Here is a 26,368-nt window from a genome sequence, read left to right on the forward strand (position 1 = left end):
GATGAAAGAGGTGAAGGTTTTTCTTAAAATCTGGCCAGACTGTACTACTATTTAGGTAGCCGATTTGAAGACACTCTTCTTTCTACCCCTTTCTTAAAACAAAGCTGCGCTCATATTCATTTTTCCATGCCAAAATGCTCAGGGAACACCACGGAAGAGGCCGGAACGGGCACTAAAGAAATGCTAGTACCACAAGAAATACTGGGAAGCATTAAAGACACAAGAGAAAAGCATTCTATAAATGAAAACATGGAAATATCATGCTTTCATTAACCTTTTGTCTTCCAAAATGCTCTAAAGAAATGCTAGTACCACAAAAAATAGTGGGAAGCATTAAAAACACCAAAGAGCAATATTGAAGTAAAACATGGAAATAGCAGGCTTTCAGTGCCAAAATGCTCCTGGAACACAACGGAACAGGCTTAAACGGGCAATAACTAAATGCTAGTACCACAAAAACAAGGGGAAGTATTAAAGACAGTGCAGAATAAGATTTTGGACATGAAAACACTGAATTGGCATGCTTTTCTTAATCCTTTCCCTGCTAAAATTCTCCCTGAACACCACAAAAAATGGTGGGAAGCATTGAAGACACCGGAGAACAATATATTAGAAATAAGAACAGGGTAATGTATTAATTTTATTAACCTCTTTCCAAACTAAACCCATTTTCAACAAAAATACTTTATAACAAGCGTTTCTAAGGCACATCAACCAGCCTAATAGACATAGTACATTGTCATAGATGGTAGTGATGTGCCAAGCTACAAAAATTACACAAAATGTTTTGTGTAGATCTTTAAAAGCATTAGAGACAAGACAGAACTATATAGTTTGGTGTTTCCTCACTTATTCATCCTTTTCGTGTATTTTCTGTTTTTAATTTTTATTTTAAAATTTGTTTTAATGTACTTTAAAGTTTGTTTTTAATGTTTTTGACTGTTGGCTGTCTTGGGGACCCTACGTTTGGTAGAAAGACAACACTGAAATATTTTAAATAGATAAATAATAGTGCCCCATAGATCAGTCGCCCAGAGGGCAAGCAGACTTCTTCCAACAGCATCTGTTTAAAGCTCCTTTCTAGAAAGGACTCAAACCAGCCTAGCATAGCACCAACCAGGCCCATCTCTGCCACATGGTTCTAAAAGATTGTTACCCAAAAAGCTACCTGTGTCTGTACCCCTGAAAGTACTCTGAGCATATTTAAGGTGCATACCAGAAACCAAAGGGTTAACATAAAGTGGGGCTCTCCTCCTGTGGAGGGTGCTATTCTTGCTGCTGAGGGAAATGACAACAGGAATGAGGGAGGGAGGGGAGAGAGAAACCTGGGCTTTCTGCCTCCAAATAACTCTGCTAATACAGTAGAGGATTAACCAAACAAAAGCATTTACAATGGGGAATTAACCGGACACAACTCTTAAGGATCCCCTGGTGGTGCAGTAGAGTCCTCGCTTTACAGCTGTGGTCAAATGGCTGAAAGGAAACAAATTGAAATTGAACCCAGATATGGTGGAAGTGACACTGATTGGGAAGGCAGAGATTTTGAAAACATTGTGCTTCCCATCTGTCTACACAAGATGCCTCGGCACGTGTTTGTCAAATGTAGGGAGATGCAATGTTAGCCAGGAAGCATAGTTTTAAACAATAGAGCTGGAGGAGATCACTCCTCAGAGGGTTTGTTAATTTCATCTTCACCTTCTGGAAGGCTTCCCCTAAGGCTCTGTCAATTTCACCTCTCTGTCTTGTTAAACTACCCTTCCTAGCTAACATTGCATCTCCCAACAAGTGTTTTTCATGTGTCAGGTATCTCATGTAGAGACTCTTATTAAGACACAAGGAGTCATAATGAATCCCGCATTATAGTTAGAAAAGCAAATCAATGCACCTGCAAAAAAGGCCTTCTCCCAAGTCAGACTAGACACAGGCTAGCCTACCTTGACATAGCTGGTCTGGCCACTTGGATTCAATCCATGGCAACAGCAAGAGTAAACTAGTGTAATGCAGAAAACTGCAGCTCATTTACTAGCAGGAACTAGGCAGAACATGCATATTACTCTCATTTTGCAGTCACTCCACTAGCTACCTATTGCAAAGCAGTGGGTGAAGATAACCTCATTTGTGCATGTCATCTACTTACATCTTTGTGGCTGCATGGCAGACAGAGCTGTCTTTGGGGTATACATTTCCATATGGCCTGACTACCTTGTTCCAGGTTACAGTGTTAGCAAATATAAATGCTGTGCTGTCACAGAATGGCATTGTCAACAATATCAAAAGGCACTGAGAAGTACAGAAAGACAAACAGGGATGCAGTCTCCCAGTCAGAGGACCAGTGTAGAGCATTCCTCAGGGCAGCCAATGATGTTTGTCTGCCATGATGAAGGCAACAATCAGACTGTGGCAGCCAGCACCACAGTGAAGCCAAGGACTATTGCTGCCTGTCTTCCTCAGCTCAACCTTGCCTCATCATTGGTTTTCTGTAGCTGGTGTCTCTGGTCAAGGGTAATCACTGATGGAGAAGTGAGGCAAAGACAAACCCAGTGAGAAAGACAGGTAGCCTCAGGGCTTTTTTTTAGCTGGAACGCAGTGGAACGGAGTTCCGGAACCTCTTGAAAATGGTCACATGGCTGGTGGCCCCGCCCCCTGATCTCCAGACAGAGGGGAGTTTAGATTGCAATCTAAACTCCCCTCTGTCTGGAGATTAGGGGGCGGGGTCACCAGCCATGTGACCATTTTCTCCTAGAGCAACCCACTGAGTTCCACCACCTCTTTTCCCAGAAAAAAAGCCCTGGGTAGCCTTATTGGCACTCCTGGCTGTGTGGGCTCTGTGTGTTTGTGTGGAGAAGTTGTACCCTGGGCCACCATCCCATGGGAAATTTTCTCCTGGATGCCTTAAGTACAAGCCTACTCCTGCTTAGAAGCCCCTTATCTGTTATATTCTAGTGTGTGACATTTGCTACTCCATCATCCTCAGCCTCCCCAGTTCTACAGTTGCTGACTCCTGCTTGTACTTGGAGGTTTGGGGGTGGAACCCGAGAAAGGCATGGGTCATGAAGGGAAGGAATCTCAGTGGGGTATGTTGCCATAGAGTCCCTCCCCTCCAAAGCAGCCTTTTTCCCCAGAGGAATTGCTCTAGAGATCAGCGTTAATTCAAGAACCCCAGGCCCCACCTGGAGGTTGGCAAATTTACCCAGTCTCCTGCTCTTCCAATCAGCTCTGCTGTCCTCCCCTGTATGCTTGAACTGTCTATTGATACTTTAGTCAAACCCCTCTTCAAATACCAATGCTTGATGCAGCTTTCCAACCAAAGTGTTGTCAATTTTTGCATCACTGGTTTTGTTTACATTCATCCACTTTTCAGTGTTCACACACACATCTTTTCCATCATTGCTGTACTCACCTTCATTTTGACCCACTAATTGAGTTTGTCTATGGAGAGCAATGGTTAAAGCAGTTTCCTTTTTTTTTTTTTGGTTGATTAGATATATTAATAGGACATCTATTTTTTATTGTTAGTTGGCGCCTCCAGCCAGGCAACCCCCATTGGCTCGAAGCCATGTTTTAAGCCCCAGGCTACCTCCAGACCATTGGGGTGGGAGCTGAAAAGATGGTCTGGGCACACTTTCAGCCCTGAGCCACTGCAGAAAACTCTGCTGCCTTCTGTTCCGATCCAATTCTCCATTGCTCTCCCCTCCTGAAAATCTGGCAAACTATCCTGTCCTGTGCAATGTCTGAGCAAGTGGAAGAGTTGATGGCTAGTTTGGATGGATTGTAACCCCCATGTTTTGTTCCAGATTTTTCTGCAAACAAGGGTACACCTGATATTTGTATAAACATATATCCTGTGTTTCTGGCTCCTGGCCATTCCATACCATGAATAGCTTCCAACTGCCCATTTCCTCTATTAAAGGGACATTTTTCTCCAGAACTGTTGGTACCCTACTCCACACCTCTTTGTCTTTAATCCTTCATGCTCTTCCTTTTGCTTCTATCATTTCTTTAGTGCCTGTTCCAGCCTGTTCTGTGGTGTTCTGGAAGCATTTTGGCAGTGAAAAGGTTAATAAAAGCATGCCAGGTCAATGTTTTCATTTCTAATATATTGTTCTCCAGTGTCTTTAACACATCCCACTGTTTTTGTGGTACCACTATTTGTTTAATGCCCGTTCCGGCCTTTACCCCTTCCCCTCTCAAGATAGTAATCTTTTAAGATTTCAGCTTTATTCTCCTAGTTTATTACTGCAGATAGAATCCAAATATACATTGTAGATTGTATTCCCCGCCTCTTGTTTCCAACAAGCGGTGGGGTTTTTTTTAGCCTGTGGTAGCTTTTAAACTAATATAGTTTATTTCCGTTCTCCTAAGGGGCGGAGATAACTATTTTCCTAAACAAAACCGAGACCGCCTGCCCCATTCCCAAGCGCAAAAAAAAAAAAAAAAAACGGGGAGGGGGGATTGACAACGGCGCGTATTACTGAGAAGCCACGTGACAAGGGCCGGCCCTTCCTGTCCACCCCCTACACGTGACGAGGTTCCTCCTCGCCTGGGGGGCTTCAGGCTCGTGCGGCTGCCGTCCATCCTCTGCACCCAGCCGATTAGCGGATGTGACGTTCTGGGCCGCTAGGTTGCTGCGCAGTTCTCCGGAGAGGAGCGAACGAAGGAGAGAGAGACGGGAAGGCGCAGCCGGGAGAGACTTGTGGAAATAGCAGCCGCGGCAGCCGCTCCAGGCTCGGCCCCCTCCCGCCTCAGCCACCGAGAGCGAGAGAGCCACAGCCTGGCCGGGGCCGCCGCGACGAACCGCCGTAGTCTGGTGAGTGAAATAGCGGAGCGCCGCCGCCTCGGCTCCTCCCCTCCGCCGCCTCCCCCCGCTCCGGGTAGGAAGGGGGTTGCCGGTCGCTTCCCCCCCTGCCGCCCCTGACCTGGCGGCTGCCACAAATACCATATCCCCCGCAGGGTTCGCTGCTGTGCGGCTTTTTTCCGCCCTGGCTGCAGTCCCCGCGCAAGGCCGCGGCGGGGGAGGGATGGCCAGCGCCAGGCCCTGCAGAGCCGCTCACGCCGCCCTGAGGCGAGTGGCAGCGCTCCGTTTCTTGGCAGCTCCTTGTTTGCTATTCCGAGGCGATGCTTGCCGGGGGGGGGGGTGCTTTTTCTGCAGGCTTCCTGGGCCTGAGTTTAGGTTCCGTCGCCAGAGTGCCTCGAGTGTCGTGGGCGCAGGATGAATGGGAAGAGGTGCCCGCTTTGGTAGTGGATTGAGGCGCGCGGGTGGGGTGGGGGCGTGCTTATTCTGTGCTCCTGCTCGCTGATCAGCCGCCGTGACAAAGAAAAGTTCAGACTGTTGCCGAGAGAGAAAATTGCAGTCGTGGTGGCCTTCCTGAAGGTCAGGCTCTCAAGGCTTCGCCACTCGCAATGCGAAAGACGGCTTGGGGTTTGGTTTCTTTATGGTTGCAGTCCGTTTCTCGCTTTCCTTGGAATAAATTCGGTTTAAATCGATGATATTTATTTCAAAGGGTAAGTGTGTATTGTTGGACACCGTGGCTTTGAATGAAACTTGCTGAATTCTGTGACTCTCCCTGTCAACTAAAAATCACCTAGACTTATGCATGCTATATTGGGCTTGCTTACTACTTGATTCCAAGAATAGGTTTATCCTCAGTATCCCGAGTATGATTTGTATGAATGCCCCAAACCAAGGGTATTATTGATTGTGGAGCAGTGTGTTCAAGAATACTTGAATCTACTGTTAATTAACTTGCTTGGTGCTAAGTGTTCTCAACAACTATATATGAATATTAAAGGTTCATTGGGTATGATCCGAGATGTTTGAGTTTAGTTTCATCATCTGGGTCATGGGGATTTTCATTCAGTACATTTGGATCTTTCTGGTAATGAAAGATTGGATGCTATACTTGTAATTTGAAGTAATGTGAGGAAAGTTCACACATTTCTGGTTCCAAATTAAATCTTTCACTGAGAATTCAAATTGTGAGCCAAATTTCTAGTAGTTAAACCTAACTGCCAGTGTTAGAAGTTCAGCCAAATATGAAATGCACCTTTGTTATGTTTATCCTGTTTTTCCACATCATCATCTTTACAGGAATCTGAGACTTTATAGGCCATTTAGACTGGTTTGCCACAGATTGGTAGCAGAGTACCAGACCAGTGTGAGCAGAGGCTTTCTAATGAAGTTTAGTAGCCAAGAATCGGCTTGTGTTGTCAGGCTTAAATTATTATTTTGTGGGCACTATTCAGGACTTAAAACGGTGCCAGAAACATACTGTGATGGAGCAAGTATTGTTGTCTTGGGAGCTACCGTCACTCAGAGAATTGAGTGATAGGGTGAGAAATTGTTGTCATCTTTTGGGTACAGTAAGATCCTTGAGCAATCACAAAAGTCCCTCAATTTTCGTGTGGCAATATAATTGAGCTTTTGAGAAGACTTACAGTAAAATCCTATATGTTTCTATTCAGAAGTAAAAGACCAGTATTTTAAAATAAGTGGATGGACTATAGCTTTTGTAATTTTGCCTGTTATTTATATAGTATTTAAATATTTGAAGTACCCTTCAGTTTTGTTTGACTCTGGCCCTTGTGAAGTGTGACTGCTGGGTGAGAGCAAAAAGTACTTCTTTGCTATATTCTGTTTCCAGCTTCTCTGCTATCTGCTTCCTTGTTGGCAATTGTCTGAACATCTACATTGAATTTCAAGTAGCAGAATACCCTATTACTTGGTTTTGCAGCCAGCAACACAATCATTGTGATTTTCCATATGGCTTGTGACTTTTCATCTTGCAAGGAGACCTACAGATATGCAACTTTTTTAGCGTACAGGGAAAGTTTGATGCCCTCATAGTTAAAAATCAATTTTGCCATCTGGCCTACTGTTAAAATGCAGTCAAATGCATTGACTGCTTTTATTTCACAAAGATATGAAAAGAAATTTATGGTATAACGTGAGATGTTGATAGTAGCACACTTTTATATTTGAGTATACTTTGTCTATTCTAGAGAAGCTTCAATTGTATATGTCATAGCATTCCAGGTGTATAAAGTAACTTCTGAATAAGTGTTTTCTGTGCAACAAATGCATTTCACCCATGAGGCTGAAAGGAGTTTGATTTTTGTATATCCTAGTTCTAGCCATTAAACATCTGCAACACAGTTGTAAAACTGTGCAGGGTAAACTGAACTAATTTTCTGGATATGTTGCTGATAGTGGATTCTTATTGGCAAGTGTTACCAGTAACTCACAATGTTGAAATTGTATATTGGTAGTTTGTTTCTTAATTTTGAGTTTAGCGTGTCAAACTTGGTAGAATTATCCTAAGGCCCGGTGCAACCCTCCCTCAGTTTTGTTGTCTTCAGAGGTATGCAGGTGCAGCACTTATACTGAATTCTTCTGTGTCGCAAGGCAAATCTAAATTCTTCAAAATGTTCTGTTCTAAAACTAGTTTGATATGGAGAACTGTTGAGGCAAAAATACTCTAAAGGGGGAAATTAAGGCACATAGGAAGACCTGGCTAGTATACTACAGCTAGTATATTACAGCTTTGATCCTCTCATTGCTTACTCCTCAACAGTACTGGTTTTCAGGAAGTCATCTTATGGTACTTTTATACTATAGTTTGGTGTAGAGTTACTCCATTCTAAGCCTATTAAAATGAATGAGCTTGGTTTAGAGTACTTCTGAGTAGGATTGTGCTATTAATCTCTGAGGTAGCTGGTAATTTAAGTGTCATCATTGTTGTAATATGACAATTTCATATTTTCAGATGTGGCTGCATTAAATCAAGCAGATGCTGAGTTTTATTCCCAAAATGACAAGTTGTGTGTTCTCATTTGAAATTGGAGGCTTGGAGCCTGTATTTATATCATTTATGATGAGTTGGTTGCAGTAGAAAAATACTGCAGATGGAAAGGAGGGGTAATTTTTGCCCATTCTTCCCTCCTGCTGCATATATCTGACTTCCTCATCATGATGTTGAGGGCAGGGGGAGGGTTGTCCTCCAGAATCAGCATTTGGGGGGCATTTTGGCCTGATTGTGGAGGTTAGGAATTCATACTCTGATGATGGAAATCCCTTTGGTCAGCAGGGATTTTCCTGTGGATTCCAGGCCAGTGAATAGTAACTTGTAGATAAATTTTTTTGGAGGATCCAGAATCCAAGACATTATTCAAAACCAAGAGGGAATGTTCAGTTAAGTTTGAGTTGAGCGTTGAGGTATGTTTCAGTTGACACTGTTGACTTTACATGTAGTTAAAAGAGGCTGTCCACTTATTCCAGTGGTGGTATAGTATAGTTCAAGGGATATGTTGTGACATTCATGGATGACAGGAACTACAGAAGTTGAATATTCTTGTATATCTGAAGCAAGACAGGGTCTAAATTAATATCTGCATGGCTAAAAATGCTGTTAAAGCTTACTGGATACAAATCCTTGAAAACATTGAGAGGACAAGATTTTCTTCATCTATGTTGCAATGGATGGGCTTGTCTGTAATGAGAATGTCCTAATGTTCTACTTTTTGTTTATTGGTTATGTTTAGAGTGGTGCATTGAATTATATAGAGCCTGTATATTTTACCATGGAGCTCTTGACTGAAATCAAAGAAACTAAATGCATGTATATAGGGAAATGTGGAGAAGTTTAGTTGGGGGGAAACAAGCATTCCTTACTGACAAAGAAAAGTATAATTTCATAGCAGAGCTAGAATGGTACATGATAAAGGAATCCCAAATGGCTAATCTTAGACACTTCAAATGTTTTTGTGTAGAATGAAAATAATCTACGATATTCTGTGTCTTTTAGCAAAGTATTTAAATGAAGTTTCCAATTAGGGCATTGAATTATCTAAAGAAGTAAGTGCTGAGAACTTGACGGTAAGCACTGTATAACTAAACCCATCACTTCCAAACTGGTCTCGGAACTATAAAAGCTAAAAATTCCTGTTTCAAGCTGCAAGCTGCAATATATAGAATATATACCTAAATATCAGGGCAACTGTGTAGATAATCTTCCTTTAAATGCTATCACCACACCATTGACATACCAATCTAATCAGCTGGTCCATTGTTTGGTTATTGAGAAGAATCTCTCATGTAACCAACTGTAGGCTTTTCAACTGGTTTGCTGGGCAGGGGGAAATTTTGTACAGGAATAAGAAATATGGAGTTTCCTTGTACAGGAATAAGAAATATGGAGTGTATCCTTTCTAGGGATCCTTCTCCCCCCCCCCCTTAAAGGGAACTTTGGTCTTTGGAGTACAATATAGCTATGATGATCACTACTCTTCATTTAGGCCCGTGTGCATTTGTATGCAGTGGGTTAGAGGTGCAAGGCTACACTGAAAAATGGTTCTTTTTAATACTAATTTCTGTAAAGAAGGGTGGATCCAGCAAGCTTTCAGGCTGCCAGGGGAGATGCAAAAGTTACCCTCTACTGGCAAATGTCCTTCTGCTAGCAGAAACAGGATCTTAGAGCCACTCTGCTTTGTTGCTTATGAATACTATCTGATGTAGTACTAGCCAACGTGTTATCAGAGGATGCAATCAACAGTGTTAAAGCGAAGAAGAGCCTTTGTTGCGTGTGCAGGGTATTGAGAGTGTTGCTGATGAAAGAGGTGAAATTTAAACAATAATGATTATGAGTTTTGTATTATTTTCCCAACTTTCTTCTTACAGTTACTGAAATCATGAATCCTGTCTATAGTCCTGGATCTTCTGGGGTTCCCTATGCAAATGCCAAAGGAATTGGTTATCCTGGTATGTAAGTTTCTAAACCTGTTAACTTGGTGGTGGTGACATACGCAACACCAACTTTCTTTTTGGTATAAAGGATATCAGAAGCACTTGAGAACTCCAGGGATGTTGAGTGTGCTTTCTTCTTCTGTCACTTTTTCTGAAAGGGTAGGTAGGGAAGCTGTGAAGATTGGTAGAGCTACACTGAGGCAGCAGCTCCTGTGATGAGCAATTGTGATATTTGGCTGTGATCCCTGTGCCTCAGAGCTAATGCTGATGCTTCATTTTGTTCTGGGGCCATAAAAAATGGAAAGGGCCACACAAACCTCAATGCTAAAATGACTTTTGGCTTTCTATGCTTGCAACAGCTGTATAACATTGATTAAAATAGCTGATGATGTAGTTTTGGTTTTTAAAAAATCTTCCCTATATAGCATCATGCTAGAAATACTATTTCATACAGTTACCATTTGATCTTCTGCACTTAAGTGAATGTGTATAGGTGTTCAAAATTATCTTCATCAAATTTTAGCAAAATCATTCAGTTTGGTTTCAGGTAGTTCAAAGCAGGATGATTTGATAACATTGGTTGACATTCTGTTTGGATCTATAAAATGGTTCACTTGACAGATTAGTATTCGGTATCTGATCTTGCTTGTATTCTGAAATGAAGTGATGCTATTAGAAAATCTGCTTTTAATGCACTTCTTGCCTCTGTCATGTATATAATGCAAGATAAGACTCCATAATTTTTCTTCCAGTGCATGACTGGAAAGGGCTGTGCTACTTGCCCTTTGTTTCTTCATGGCGAAGTGATGGATTTGCAGGAATGCCCTGCTGCTCTTGCTTCTCTATAAACCTCATTGTTTCTTGCAAATACTTAGGATCTACAAAACGTTGATTCCTTTTTTAAAAAATGGCTTCTATAAATGTCCATTAGGCTCTGTCAAGAACGAAAACAATAAAATCCTTGTTGATGTTCTGCATTGCATTTGCTTTTTATTTTCTCCAGACATTTTGAAAACTATTTACTGGAGGTCCCATCTATTTAGTGGGAAGCTATTAATACTACTATTCTCCTAAAATTTAAGTGAATATACTTATATTGACTAGAGTATAAAATTCAGTGTTTGTTAAGCAGTATGCAGGCTTACTCAAAATTATGTCCCTCTGTGTTAAATGAGATTTCCTTTTAAGTAAGTGCAGATAAATTTTCAGCCTTAGAGTTGTTGGCATCTGTCTACTTGGAGTATTTGAAATGCATTGATTTCAGTCTTGAAAGAGGATATTTAAACTTGCAGACTTTTAAAGTGTATCTAGTGCAGTGGTTAGAATAATGGACTGGATGGCTGTAATTCAGATACCATCTTGGCCATAAATTGACTGGCTCATCTCAGAGAAACCACTGTTTCTCAGCCTCCTCTTATTGTAAGGGACAGGGCAATCAAGTCCACAAAGGTCACCAAGTAACAACAATTTACTAGGCTGCCTGTATACAAATGAATGTTAGATATGTTGCTTTTCATGTTACAAGTTGAGAATAGACACACCCATTACCATGTGTAGGTTCAGCAAGCAGCCACAACTAGCCACAGATTCTGGATATATCCATTTCAAATGTGACAGTGTGCATATGGCCTATATAGTGCTATGTGAACACCCCTAAGTATGTTCTTCAAATGGTACGTAATACAGGGTTTATTTCTTTATAGTTTGGCTGAAACAGCTTGAAGGTGCAATACCATTCCATCATACAGAAGCACATGAACAACCTTGCCAGGCTAATTCTATATTTATTGTGGAGATACTGTGAGAGCCAGTATTCCATAGTGGTTAGAGGATTGAACTAAGAACTGAAAGGCTCCGGTTTGAACACCCATTCTGTCATGGAAGCTAACTGGGTGACCACTCAGCCTGACCTACCTCGCAGGGTTGTTGTAGGGATAAAATGGAAGAGATAAGAATTATGTGAGCCACTTTGGGGAGAACAGTGATATATAAAGTAAATAAATGAAATCAAATAGATATATGAATTTTGTCCAGGTAACTTTCAGATGTATATTTTATCTGTGCTATCTGAAAAATATTATTTATGTTTTTTTAAAACTTGTATGAGCACCATCTCTTGAATCCAGCTGAGTTTTCTGCTGATGAAAAATGGAGTCATTCCCCCCTTGATCACCACTGCTGGGGATCATAGGATCTGCATGTTCAAAACCTATGTGGAACAGGGGCTTTAGTATCGTAAAGATTGGGTAACATTCATTGGGTGGGGGGACTGGTTGGATCCAGCCCTGTATTTTCTGTGTTTACAGTCTATTTAAAATAATTTGATGCCATTTAAATCTCAACCTATGGCAGTATAAATTAATCCCAACAAATATTGCCTTATTCCATTTGATTCTCTGGAATCAGTACAGCAGTTTTGTGTGACTTATGCTATATGAGCTTACAGCCAATTGACTACATACACAATTTTGGTAATAAATGTTTTGAGAGGGAATGAGTTAGCAAGTGTTTTAACTCCTGTTGCTGCCGTTAGCATCTGTTAGCAATAAAAGTACGCTAGACGTTGTAAACAGTAATGGAGTATTACCTGCTCAGAAGGCATAAGTCTAAATATCGCAAACTTCATTTACATTGCTGACATATTTCTCTTTAAATTGCAAGTGCAGAACTTGCAGGCTCACAGATGAGGGGAAATGCCATTCCCTCCAGCTCTGTCTCCCAAACCTTATGTCACACACTTTCCTCTCCTCCTCCTCCTCCTCCTGCTGGCAAGTTCATAGGGACTGGCTTGGGGCTAAATCCCCACATGGAGGCCAAATTGAAAATAAGGTAGATAATGACACATTTGTTTTAATAAGTTTTTGGCTTGCTTAGAAAATACTATTTGGGTAGCACTGCAGGTAATAAAGTAACTTTTGACTGCTTCCTTTCAGCTGGATTCCCAATGGGCTATGCAGCTGCTGCTCCTGCCTATTCTCCTAACATGTACCCTGCAGCAAATCCAACATTCCAAACAGGTATGTATGTAAAAATATTGTGCAAACCAACAATTCGGAGAGTCCTGGAACAAAAGACATGAGAAGTTACGTATAGTGCATACAAATATGTGTTCCATCCTTGGGGAAGTGATTGACATGAGATTTCTTCCACTGCCCATACAAAACAATGCTTTGAAAAATCACCACTGTCGCCCCTTTTAAAAGCTTATCACGACTGTGAACTCTGTGTGTGATCAGTTTAATGCACAATATAAGAATTGGTTATTTTTTAAAAAGTGAGCTGCGGTCCCTGAATTTTCTTCTCCTCCCAGGCTGCCAGCACCTTGCCAGTAAAACTAGGCTGATGAGGCTTGAAGACATGTAATCAGACTCTTTCCTGATTCTGGGCTGGCTTTGTTTAGAATCTATGACTTTCCTTATCAGCCTGTCATTCATTGCACAGTGCTTTTGCAACTCATGAGTCTACAGAAAATTGTCTTCCACAGATACTCATTTTTGCTTTTTCTCATTATCCTAGTTACTTGCCTGTCTGTAGTTAAAATGTTGTGTTGAGTAAAGGTTGTCATATGTGCACATACGAGTTAGAAGAACTGTAATAAAAAATTTTAGACTGCAAATTTAGCCATGTATTCTTTATGGACTGTCAGATATGATTAAGGCACAAAAAGTTTAAATGTTGCTGTTTTATTCTTGTTGCAGGTTACACGCCGGGCACACCATATAAAGTCTCCTGTTCACCCACAAGTGGTGCAGTACCTCCCTATTCTTCATCGCCCAACCCCTACCAAACTGCAGTGTATCCGGTTCGAAGTGCCTATCCACAGCAGAATCCATATGCACAGGTAAAAACAATAGATGAGAGATTTTTTATTCTGTATCAGATTGGAGGGTATGCTGTTCTTCCTAATTAGTGCTTTGTGAATATATAGCTAGTAGTTGACTCAGTACACACGTATTGCATCTTTCTTTCCTCTCATTCCTCATAGTTTGCTTTAGCTCTTCCATGGGACATTTCATTTTGAATCATTATACTTGGGAGAACATGATTCTATTGTATTATTTTTAAAGAAAGTGTAATAATGGCAGCCGTAGAATCTCTCGCTCCCATGCCCATATTGTGGAGAACCCAACTGTGTTCATGGGTCAGGAGGAGTCTGCTCCAGGGTCTGCCTGCCCTATAAAACGATCACTGCCACCAGGTTCCTTTCTAAGTCCTGGCACTGGGGCAGTAACCATACCTCAGGCCTAACCAGGCTCTGCTTGAGAGACAGCAATCTGAATCCCATTAGAAAGTGTGCATAAAAGGAAAAATAAAATAAGAACGGTAATTATTCTAACACTAAACATATTTGGCAGAATATTTGGTCAGCAATGCAAAGTCCAGAATCAGAGTTTCCAAGCGTCACACTATGATCGTAAATCCAAACAGTCACAGGCAAGGAGTCATGTCCAGATCCCAGGCTTCAAGATCGAGGTAGCAAAAGGCATGGTCATGTTAGAGCCAAGCCCAGAGCAATTACATAACTAACTTAATTAATCCCAACAGCCGGGCAACAGGGCAAGTGGGACCGACCAATCAGTATATGGCAGTGACATAAGGGCTTGATTCTCTGCAGCTGCACCAAGATCTTACACAAATGCCCTTCCTCCAGTAAGAACCAAGGTTGCTGTAGACAAGCTAATGAGATGGAGTGTTACCTGGCCATGATGGCCTTGATGCCTCAGCTCCACTTTCTTAATGTTTCAAGGGAGCTGTGCATCCTGTAAGTGATAGCACTAACAAGCTTTGAGATGATTCTAAGGGTGTAATCATCCTTTTCTCACAAACACAAAGACTACCAGTTTTTCCCAACAGTATTTGCAAGTAGGCATAACTCTTAGCATAAGTTAAACCCAAAGCAGGCCTGCTCATCACACATCACTGTAAATATTTCGGGGAGAAGTTTGATAGCTTATCATTCTTGTTAACATGTAGTTATCTGTGTGCAGGGCATTTTTGTATGAGAGGCATACAGTTACCTATAGTTTGAAGTAGTGCAGGTCTATTCCTATGCGAGGACGGGGGGGGGGATCTTCTGGAGTAATGGAATATACCTGTGACAGTTGTGCAAAGATAACCCTTTCTGCAAACTGCTGGGACAGGAACACCAAAGGTCAGCAATCCTTAGTAGTTTTATATGGATGTTGGCCCTTGAAATTAATGAGTGCTGTTTCTAAGTTAGCATGGTTAAGCACAGGAACTTCGACGTAAACTGCATCAGAAAAGCATTTATTTTCTTCTAAGAGGTAAGTGGCTGCAGATATAATGAACAGATTTAAACCTCCGGATTTCAAATGATTTTATTTTGGGGGATTCAACAAAAGGCAAATACTGCAGTACCAAAGTAGCACAGATAAACTGACAGACATTTGCAAGATCTCATAAATGAAATTCACTAAGGTAGCTGTTGCCGCTGTCTTCGTTGCAGAACAGAGGCAATGTTTATATACCCCAAATCCACATTTTTATGAAGCTTTTAGACACAGCCTCCTAGTCTCTTTCCATTACAGAAATTGAGTGCAAGTATGAGTAGCTAAAGTGAAATGCATATTCTTCACCTATTTATCCCTGCTTCCTGCTGTCTTTCCACTAGCTTCCCTTCTCTTTGTCTCCCTCAAATTTTAGGATGTAAGCTCTTTAGGGCAGTAGTTGATGTGTTGTACTCTTAAGGGACACAGATAATGCTATATTAGATAACCAAATAAATTCTGACTCAGTCATTCATGCCTGGGGGCTGAAAGCACACTTAGTGTTGAACCGAGCGTGATCGGTAAGTTGATTTTCTTTTTTTAAAAGACCAGGTATCCCTCTGATGACAAACTGTAGATCAGCCCTGGTTGCCTTCGAGAATTCATACCTGCCCCATTTACAAAAGGAAAGCTGTCTTCTGCCTCTGGTTTCATATCTGTTTTGATTGATGGCATTTTCCAGAAACTGTTCTGTGTATGCATGTTCACCAGTGGAAATATTTTTATTATGTCTTTTTTCCCAACAGCAAGGCACTTATTATACACAGCCTTTATATGCAGCACCACCCCACGTAATTCATCACACTACAGTTGTGCAGCCCAATGGAATGCCAGCAACTATGTATCCAGCGCCAATTCCACCTCCTAGAGGAAATGGTGTTACTATGGGAATGGTGGCTGGGACCACAATGGCAATGTCAGCAGGTACATCTGCTTTTCATTTTGTTACTCTCTCACACTTGGGTCTGTGGCTATTGCAGCTCACTTCCTGGTATTAAAGTAATGATGATTGATCTCTAGTAATGTGGTCAGCTAGATGTCCCATGTAAATTCTCAAGCATATTCTGTTAAGTGCATAGCCTGCCTCTGTGAGCATGGATACTGCATTATGTGCTTATGTGGCTTATAGCCACCAATGTTAATCCTATGTGCATTACCTAATATTTTAAAATGCTACTTACTGTACGAGCCAGAAAACCATCTGTGATGCTGAGTTTCATAAACTGCTAATGCACTGTTACACTTTTTGTTTGTCTGAAACCTGCTGCCCATCTACTTCAGTCAAGCTTTAACATGATACTTGAGCCCTACGGAATGATCTTACTGTAGTACCATTCATTCGAAATATGAAATGTATAGAGCTGCCAAAAAGTATTGTACAAGCCTCTGGTTTTTTTTAAAAAAAACACACACATTGTGGAGGGGTAGGGGCATGGTTTTAAGAAGAAAAAGAACATTTGTATGATGGGTGCCAAACCCTCTCCCTACACATGGCTAACCTCCATCTGTTCCATTCTCCGGGGTTGCTTTTTTCCCCTCTTAAAATCAGGGCATGCCCACACACAGTCTGACTGATTTTTGTGTGATTATGGTGAGCCTGATTTAAATGAGGGGTCTGCTGCTGTCACCTGTAATTCAGCCCTATATTCCCTGTTTGCAGTATAAGAATAGCATGCCCCTACATTACAGGTGTGTTGTAAAGACTGCTGATATGATACATGTGAAATGCTAAGCTTTATCTAAGTATTCTGTGAAAAGAGTCCTTTCTGCAAACAAACCCGCATACTGTTACTTAAGTTCACTTCTCCCCCTCTACCCCCATTGCTGCACTGCTTGCTGTTTGTTCTTAATAAATCTTGTTTTTTAAATGTTCTGGGTAAGAAGTCACAGTGGATCCCAATTCTCATTTTGAAGACTTTGGTTAGAAGTAAAAATATCAGTTTGCAAGCCATGTTCCTAGCAAAAGATCTCCTCAACTTGGTTACTGTTTAAGGGTACATGTTGCAATGTGTTAAACCTATTAAATACTAGTATTTTTCCATTTCCAGGTACCTTGTTGACAACACATTCCCCAACTCCTGTAGCCCCACACCCAGTTACGATGCCCACTTATCGGGCCCCAGGAACTCCAACCTATAGCTATGTGCCCCCACAGTGGTGATTACCAGGCAGTGTAAGTAACTGGCTCAACTTGTTTTATTGGGTTGGCCTATTTGTAAGTGGGCAGGTAACAGTAACAACTTCTTCCTGAAAGAACTAGCATAGTAACGTTACTGAACTTGTGCTGGTGGGGGGGAGTGTTGGTAGGAGTCGTTCTAGAATTTGCCATCTGTAAATGGTATGGAGTGGAGTGGAGTGGAGAGTGCCCTCAAGTTACAGCTGATATATGCCGACCCCTGGTGTGAATTTCATGGCAAGAGACTAACAGAGGTGGTTTGCCATTGTCTGCCTCTGCAACCCTGGTCTTCATCGGAGGTCTCCTGTTCAAGTACTAACCAAGGCTGACTCTGCTTAGCTTCTGAGATCTGCTGAGATCAGGCTCACTTGGGCTATCAAGGTTAAAATAAATGGTATACACAACCTTGTTTTCCTGGATGTTTCATCTCTTGGAAAAATGTTCTTCAAGCATATTGATATATTGGGGATCCTTTATGATGATAGCTTTGATTTTGTATGAAATAACTTATTGGGTGAGGTTCCTAGGGTCTTAGGTATTGTCCAGAAATAGTTTTATGTGGCCATTTTCACTACTTCATTCCTTGTCCATGTCCTCAGGCTCATTCAGCAAAAAATGAATGATGTGTGTTACCTTATATTCCTAAGATAAGATAGTGGATGCATTCAGGGATTGTAAAATAACCATATCACGAGTAACTATGTTAAATTGGGGGACTGTTTTAAGAGTGATTAGAATGTTTTTATTATTGGATGGTTCATCCACACACCATTGGTAGTTTGAACTCTTATTTCATCTTTATATTACAGTCTATTCAAATGAGCCATAAGTATGTCTGGGCTTTCTAGTTCCCTTTTGGGTGGGTGAGTTTCCAAAGTGACCTATGCACAATATGTTCAGTGAGGTGGAAGAATAGGGCTGTGCTGTCTCTAGAACACAGGTTATGGAGATTACTTTGCTTGGCAAGCGTTTGCAACATGACTAAGTCCCAAGATCAGTCATTTTGCAAATGCTTGCCAAGCAAAGCATTAATGTGCTGCATGTGAAATGAGTCTGTTTTGGGACCTCTTGTTGCAGTAAACCAGATTGAGATGCTACTTAGGCTTTTTCTCACCCTTCTTTCAATGCAGGTTTGAAGATGGGAGATATGCAATCAAGTAACTGAGGTTTAAAAGTTGGTGCTGAAGCCCTCATGCCTCCAACCAGGACTTATTTCTTCTGAATGCTTGCAACCCTTTGCTAAACACTAATTCCAGATCACTGAAGATTTCCCAGTGCTGCATATCTTACATCTTGGAACTCCAGCAGTTAGTCTTAAAGCAAATCCTGTTTTGTGGACTGTCTTGCAATTTTTTAGCTAATTATAATGATTAAAGGGAGTATAAATTTATTGATCATATCTAGTTGAATGCATGTTTAAGAAACACACAAAGCTTGCTCAATCTACCTGCTGTGACTGATGCAAAAACTGTCATATGCAAAATCCAAAGGAGCCGAAAAGTATTTTACAATTTGTTTTACTAATGCACTGTTGTTATGTATGCAGGGTCTTAAAAGGTAGAATTGTGAAAGTGATTCTTTTTTCATAGAAAAACCATACTATACATTAGGAAGTGCTTTAACCTTTTAAGGTTAATGGAGGCACCAGTTGACAGGGGCACCATAAAGTGATATTTTCCTTTCCTAGTTCAGTGACTGGAAAAGGAGTTTGTAGAAATCTTACAGAGGATCTGTTTACCATGCATACCTATTCCATTTCCATTTTTTGATTCAGTGTTACATGGACATTCTTAAGGATAAATTATATAAGACATGTTGTCATCAGTGAACAAAAGCAGCTATTCTTGCTGTGTGGATCATCAAGGCATACTTATTCGATTAGATTATTAGGTGGAAAATCTACATAATGGTTTACCACCTAGAAAAATCATTGTTTCAAATGATTAATGATGTGTCCAGAAGACTTCCACACTGCCAGTAGAATTAAATTGCATTTGGCTTCATTTTTTTCCCTAAGAGAATTGACTAGTCCTTCTCATCTAAAAATGTTGCAATTTAGACCAGCTTGCTTTTGTAAAATGTACTAATGCCAGAATATTTCAGTCAGTAGGAAGAAATTCAACTATGTGTTCTGAAGTAAGCTTCCATGTTTAGTATTTAAAGGAGAACAAACAATTTTAAACAGCTTTTTTAACTGGCTTGATTTCCTTGCAGCATGGATAATGAACAAAGTGTAGCAAAAGGGGGTTGCCTGGATGCAAGATTCCCCCTTCCAAATGGGTACTAAATTAGAACATATATCAAGGTATAGAGGAATTCATTGGAGATAGTGGTTTTTGGTGTTAAACATCACAACCTCTTTTTGCCTCCTAAAATTGCATTTGGAAAACTGAATTAAAGAAGCAGATGCAGTATTTCATTGCAAAGAACCATCTCTGTACTCTGCTACAGCTTGAGTTTTTACAGAAGTACCTCAGTCAATGCTGTGGGGATATAGGGCTAGTCCTGGAACCTATTTGTGTACCAAAATCATTATGATTCTGTATGTGTTTTTTAAGTTTCATTGCTAAATGCAATCAAGGGCTTTCTTTAAATTGGCATCATTTAGGTATACCATTAATGGGACATTATTTTCACAATACTTTTTGCCTGCAATAAATTTGTGCAGTAAATGGTTATAAAATGCCATTCCCTTTTAAGATTAGTAATTTGTATGTTAGGGATGTAGTATTTGGGTAGTATATTCACGAGGCTTTTTAATTGTGAAATTTAAATAATCTCCTTTGCTTTATTTTGAGGTTATACTGGGGTGATCAGTTTTTAAGTCAGATTTGGCAGCTACTCTTGTGTAGCACACATGCTGATTTTAACGCTGCTCTCCCATCCTTTCCTGGAATAGGAGGCTTCTGCACCTCACACCCAAGTAGAGGTCAGGGCCTAGATTCCTTTTTTTTTTTTTTTTTTGCAGTAAGTACTCTTTGTAATTTTTTTACTTTAGGTTTTATAAAGTTTACTTTCCATGAATCACCATACTACATGACTCCCCAATCCAAAAGCCTTTAGCACAACAAAAAAGAAAGTTACTTTAAATCTTAATCTTGAGCGCTTGTTGCAGTTTAGAAACTTATGTATAGAAGAGAGAGAACCTTTCCCCAACCATTTGAATCTGTACTGCTTATGATGAGTCTGCTTAACTATTCTGTTGGTGAAATCAGTTCACAAAGTGCTCCACACACTAGTGATCATTTGATGTGGACAATAGTCCAGTTTCGCAAATTTCAAGTAAAAAAATCTCTTGCCATGTACAACAATTGTGAATTTTGTAACAAAGCTGTGCTAGGGACATGAAATGAAAACAAATTAAAGCAGCCCTGCTTTCAGTCCCTTAGCATACATATCCTGAACCCTTCTGCTCATGCAGCACTTTGTGAATGGTAAGGACAAAATTATAATTTATTTTCTTCCTATTTCACATTTTAAATGCTTCCTCTTACTTTCTGGACACCATAGTAGTTGCAGTCTTTAGGTGATCTCACTTGAGCACTTTCTTCTAAGTTGTGTTATGGGATTCATCTGTAAGGGAGGAATAGTACTTGTTGCAAAAGATACTGCACCTTCCAGAATTCTAATCTGGGTGGGAGGGAGAGGAGAGGGCATTTTACTGGAGGTGGTTCTATGCTTCCAGTAGACTCACTAGGGAAGTAACCAAAAGCACAGTGATGAGGGGGTGTATATAGCTTGGTATATTGTTGCAAATAATAAAAAGCATGAATATGAAACTGAAAGTTTGTACTTCAAGTGGGATTATAGGCAGCAGGGGATGTTGTGGATCTTCTGCTGCTTGTTCCACTCCCTATTTAGAATTCCTGTGGGGAGGGTGTATGTGTGCAGGTGTGTGTGTGTTGTAAAATCTCAAATTCATAGTATTGAGTTGTGTTGGAGTTACCCAAAACACTTTAAAGGGGAACCTAATGCAGTAGAGACAAGGCTCATATCAAGCTGCTGACAACTAAATGCAGCCAATATACTTACTAATTTAGAACTACATTTTAAACACAGCAATAACAGAAAGCAAAAGTTCTGGATTTCAAGTCAAATGTTATGTGTTTAAACAACACTTTGAGTATAGTTTAGGAGACATTCCCAAAATTGGTAACATACAATGTAGCCCTATACAGAATTACCTACGTCTCAACCCATTAGATTGTATACGTCTGTATAGGATTGCACTGATAGTATCCCAGGTGTGTCTCTGAAAAAAGAAGGGGTGTTTTGTGGAACTACTGTTTGCCCAAGAGACTAGTAGATGTAATCAGCAAGTGTTAGCAGTAACCAAATAAGAAGCTAACAAAGCTTCCATTAAAACTGGCTATATAAATGTTTAATTAAAAACTTAGGTTGAGGCTACACAAAAAATCTTAAGTACTCTGAAAGCTTATGAAGTAAGAATAAAAGGTGTGTTTGGTGTTGTGATCGTGATAATGAGGGATGGGGGAGGAGAGGAAGGGGATTCACAATAGCTGAATTCCTGAAACTGAAAAGCCACTTAGAATGCAACGCTTCTTCTAATCTCTCTAAAATTCATGGTACAGCATTTGCATCCAAACATTTCATTGTCGGTTGGCTTCTCCACCAAGTCTTAATTTCTGTGGTTAAATCTGAATTGGCAAGGCAAATCATTTGCTTGTTTCTGTAACAAGAACTTCCCACTGCTTGAGGCACTATATTGTAAAGCAGCTTTAACTTTGTCCTGGTTAAAATGCAGGGATCTTAGACGATTCTCTTGTTACATACAGAACAAAGTGTTTGTGAAATCTGCTTGTATGGAAACATTAAGATGATATTTATAGACAACTACCCAGTATTTAGTGGCTGCTTCTGAAAAACAGCATTAATTTTTTTTTTAAAGTTCTACTGTTTCTTCTGGTCAATTGTGTCACTATATCAGCTTCCAGATAGATGTGAGGTTTAGCATAGCCTTTTTCTTTGGGTAACCCAGGTAGAAAACATCAACTTGTCCAAGCAGTAAACAAATGCTTTTTCTATCATTGCATGTTGAACATAAAACCCACACATCCAGAGCTTTGTGAGGGTGTTGATGCATATACATGGAGTTTCTCTGAAAGCAGCATTTTCCAGCTGGCTTCAGTGAAGGGACAGCTTTTGTGTTTTCTGTTGCTCTCAATATATGAGGCTTATCCCCCCCCCCCGCCCCACCCCATTTGAAGTGGATGGAGAAATGCAGGCAAGGAAACTCCATGTTTGCATTGAAACATCTGTGAAGGATTCTTGTGGTCAAGGTGTAAGTTTTCATTAGAGTCAGGGAGATACAAGGTCAAGGTTATAAGAAAAAGAAGCCTGTTTTGCATTAGTTTCTCATATGTTGGTCTTACTGTCTTTTTAGGCTATTTGAAAGGGTTTTACAGCTATCGATAGAAAATTAAGGTGGGATAGTATTCTCTAAGAGACAGGAGCATCTGACCCTTTCTAATGTGATAGAAAAACATTTGAGTATCTTAGTGTCAGGAGCCAACTTAACATATCAAAGAATTCTGAACAGTTTAACCTCTAATTATCCAACATCAGTGTCTGTGTGACTTGTTTCCAATCTGGTGTGACTTTTTGAGCACTTAGCAAGCAAACTGGGGAAGCTTCATTTAGCTTGCTGCTGTACAGACTTGTTTTTAGTAGAACGGATTTGTTAGTGGGATTTTATTGTAGTGCTATTATTGGCTGCCCTTGTGGGGTGAAAAGGGGGGAGTGCATGCAACAGAGGTTCAAGAGGCCCCGGTAATAGTGTTTGTTATAAAATAGGCACAGGTTTCCTTTTTTGATAACTTTTTTTAAAGGAAAAAGAAACTGTCTTAACAGTTGTACTGGTACTTTTTTCCAAGTTTAGGTCAATGTTGTCTTCCAGAACAAGTTTAAAGCATCACATCCACATTGAACTATTGCATCAACACTTACAAGTGGCAATTCCATTCTGAGCCAATTGTGTAAAATTTGTTTTTATTTTTATGCAATCCAATGAGTAGATGAGCTCAGAGTTAAATTCTTAAAAGCACGTTTATGTAACAGGAATTGTTATGTATTAATACTTCAGTTTTCAATAAAGATTGACTGTGTTGCTTAATGTGGTCTTCTAGTCTTATTCCAAACTACCCCCCCCCTCCATTTTGATACTCTGGATAATTGGAACAGTATATAGGTGACCAGCTTAGAAAGGGGTAGCTCTGCTTTGGATGGTACTGGTAGTGTCCTGTCACCTAGTGTGTTGTAGCCCGCTGCCCCAACAGATCAACACACTACATCAAAACCATTGCTAGTTTCTTCAGAAGAAAACCACTGTGGCTCAGTTGTCCCAACAATTTTCTACTTTTGCTTACTGGATGAAAAATTCCATATTGTACTGATGTATTTGTTGTTCCGAGAAAAACACTGCATGGAAGCATCACCAAAGGTAATGTTCTTATATGGAAGTTTGATTTCCTTCATGTATAAATCTAAATAACACTTTCCTCCTTATTTTTAAATGTTTGAGCGGCAGCAAAAAGGCAAATCTTTCACATAACAGCTGGGCACGGGTAAGCTCAGAAGAAGCATGATGGGTTGAGTTGCTCAGATCAGGTCTCCTGTTTAGGGTATTAGACATTCAAAGTAGTAAGCAAATGAAGACTCTCTGGTCCATGTGCTAGTCATGTACCAAAGGCTGCTACTAGGGGTATGCTAGTTTGCTCCATAGACTTGTATGGGAGGCAAAGTCTTGCTTCCTACTAAAGAGGAAAGTGGTTCGTAGTGATTCTGCTTGGCTTGGATTCAGCTATGGTGTGTGCTGAAAGAAGAGAACAAATACCTGTCTTAAACCTCTTCATAAATAATTTGAAAATTGACAAGTTCTTCTATGTTCCTCCTCCAACTAAGAAAGATAAATTAGCGGCATTTTTAGTCTGCTCTTCTTGGGACAAGGTACATAGGTGAGCATTTTGTGTGCTTTCTAACAACTTTTTCACAGCCCTATGAGGTAGGTTAGTCAGTGACTGGCCCTGATCACTTTACAAGCTACATGGCAAAGGGAGGATATGAACCCCAGGATCCTCATTGTGAATCTGGTATTGCAACACTAGCGCACTCTGGTATTCCAGGCTGCTGTTTTCATACAATGTATTTTTGATAACATGAGGGTACTGGTTCATTCTTTGCTTCATATTAAAGCTATTCTTGCAGAATAATAAATGTTCAAGTGCACTAGAGGTCAGTGTAATGATGCAGGCTAGTCGGCTTCATTGGCCTTGCAACTCTTAACAGAGTCCGCCCTCTTAAATATACATACTTTGTCTAATATTGTATGAATATAGCCCACGTCAACCTATTGCACTCATACAGGGTTTTTTGCTCTTTTTTTCCTGAATGGTATGTGCCTGCCCTTGCAAAACTGTTTAAGTCCGTGTTGTTCCCCTTCCTTGGAGGGGCTTTAGTTAAAATTAAAAACTTAACTCTGCCCCTCTCTTCCAAATCCTGATTCTTCTCAGCACAGTAAAAGATGCAAGTATATATGCTGAGTCATTGCTTAATGTTAGAACATTATAGGGCAAAATGAAAAGAGCAGCAATAAACCACAACATTGCCCACTCACCTGGTTTGGAAGGATCTTCTGGGATCCCCTCACCATCCTAGCTGAGTGTTAAGCTTGGCCACTTTTCTGCTTGCCTCCAATTCCAGCACTGATTCTGATCCCAGTTTCTGACTTTAAAAGGGATAACATTGTACAGGAGCTTTTGCTGTGCCCTTGCTAACTCAGGGCCAAGCTACAAGTGACGAATGACACTTGAACGGCAAGTGCATTTGTCCCTGTTCACTTGCCCTCCACTCAATCCACTTGTTCCAGTGTCATTCGTCACTTGTAGCTTGGCCCTCAGTCTCTCCCAGATTTACTGATATCTTGTCTGTAAACTACATTTTAATCATTTCAGTCAGTAAGAGCATAAAAGCTCTGCTGTACCAGGAAAAATGCCCAAACATTCTGGTTTTCAGTGGTCAGCCATAGATCTGTGACGTGCCAACAAACAAACCTCAAAACAGTAACTTTCCCTTGCTGCTGACCCAGCAATAATAGAGGTACACTGCCTCTGAGCACGGAGGCGTCATTTAGCCATGACAGCCTATAAATCTTTGTCTAGTCCTTTTAAAACGAAGACCAGCTTTACACATTCAGCCTAAATGGTGCATCTACTCATTTTCATATAATAAAGTTGCATGTGTAAATGCATTCTCATTGTGATTTTTTTTAAAAAAGGCTTGAAATACCTTCTGTTTCTCCTCAGATTGAATGTCTGGGAAGGATTCAGTCTTGGTGTTGTTTTTTAAATTGTATATTCTTTACCTCATAGGATTTCTGTTGACACGTTTGTTTTGAATGTGGCCCAACTGCCTTAAAACAGCTATAGTAAGGAGAGCAGGATTAAAATTTCAAAGCTGCTGATGAAGTGGGAACAGACCAGAAAAAAAACAGAACAAATCAACTCCAGAAAAAAGGGAGATAAAAAAAATGTTTAATGTGTGCTGTGAAGTTGTCTCCTCCCCCCCACCCCCTTCACCAGACAAAGAACTGAAGCATGTGGGAGATGTGCAGTGAATTTTTGCTATATCTTGTGATACTTGTTTGAGTGCCTCCTTTTGTCTATAATGAACCTAATGCCTATCCATTTTGTTGATGGCCCACAATTCTAACGGGATTTCTTAACCACTTTTTCCATACTGTGTGAAATTAAAAGTAATGCCACTAAACTCGGCCTCATTGTATGCAGTTAGCACATCTAAGGCTGCAACCTAAACTTACCATTTGCCCAGTTGCTGTGTGCAGTCTTCTGCCCCTGCTTTTAATAATTTGAAGACTGGGAAGAAAAAAAGGAAAAGTTTTGAAGGGAGCACTCCAGGAATTTTCCTCAATCACTCTGGTAAATACCATAGAGATTGTGAGGATTCCTAGAGTGTCACCTAGAAGGGGCATCATGTCCATTAACCCTCTACCTAGGAGTGGTATCACACCCCAGTCTCTCTGGTAAGGACTATAGATGGGAAATTCCTAAAGCATCACCTGGAAGTGGTGTCACATTCCCCTGAAACTCCACTCTCTCCAGGCAGTCTCCAAATCTCCCAGCATTTCCT

The 26,368-nt window shown here is 40.6% G+C and overlaps 1 protein-coding gene across 1 annotated transcript; it reads left to right on the plus strand.

The window, feature by feature from the left end:
• Window positions 1-4,612: 4,612 nt before the first annotated feature.
• Window positions 4,613-23,336, plus strand: FAM168B (family with sequence similarity 168 member B). Its single transcript, XM_054982575.1, has 7 exons — window positions 4,613-4,807; window positions 9,674-9,754; window positions 12,673-12,756; window positions 13,438-13,580; window positions 15,774-15,951; window positions 17,076-17,200; window positions 18,334-23,336. Exons 2-6 carry the CDS (start codon window positions 9,685-9,687, stop codon window positions 17,186-17,188), a joined length of 588 nt encoding a protein of 195 aa, XP_054838550.1. The 5' UTR covers window positions 4,613-4,807; window positions 9,674-9,684; the 3' UTR covers window positions 17,189-17,200; window positions 18,334-23,336.
• The last annotated feature ends 3,032 nt before the right edge of the window (window positions 23,337-26,368 follow it).

Source organism: Eublepharis macularius, chromosome 6 (genome assembly GCF_028583425.1).
Source record: "Eublepharis macularius isolate TG4126 chromosome 6, MPM_Emac_v1.0, whole genome shotgun sequence".
Classification (NCBI taxonomy): Eukaryota; Metazoa; Chordata; class Lepidosauria; order Squamata; family Eublepharidae; genus Eublepharis; species Eublepharis macularius.

Excerpts from the sequence above, each read along its gene's own strand:
- FAM168B (XM_054982575.1), top strand. The coding sequence starts at position 9,685 with ATGAATCCTGTCTATAGTCCTGGATCTTCTGGGGTTCCCTATGCAAAT. Across the intron at positions 9,755-12,672 it reads CAAAGGAATTGGTTATCCTG|CTGGATTCCCAATGGGCTAT; the intron begins GTATGTAAGTTT and ends GCTTCCTTTCAG. Across the intron at positions 13,581-15,773 it reads AGCAGAATCCATATGCACAG|CAAGGCACTTATTATACACA; the intron begins GTAAAAACAATA and ends TTTTCCCAACAG.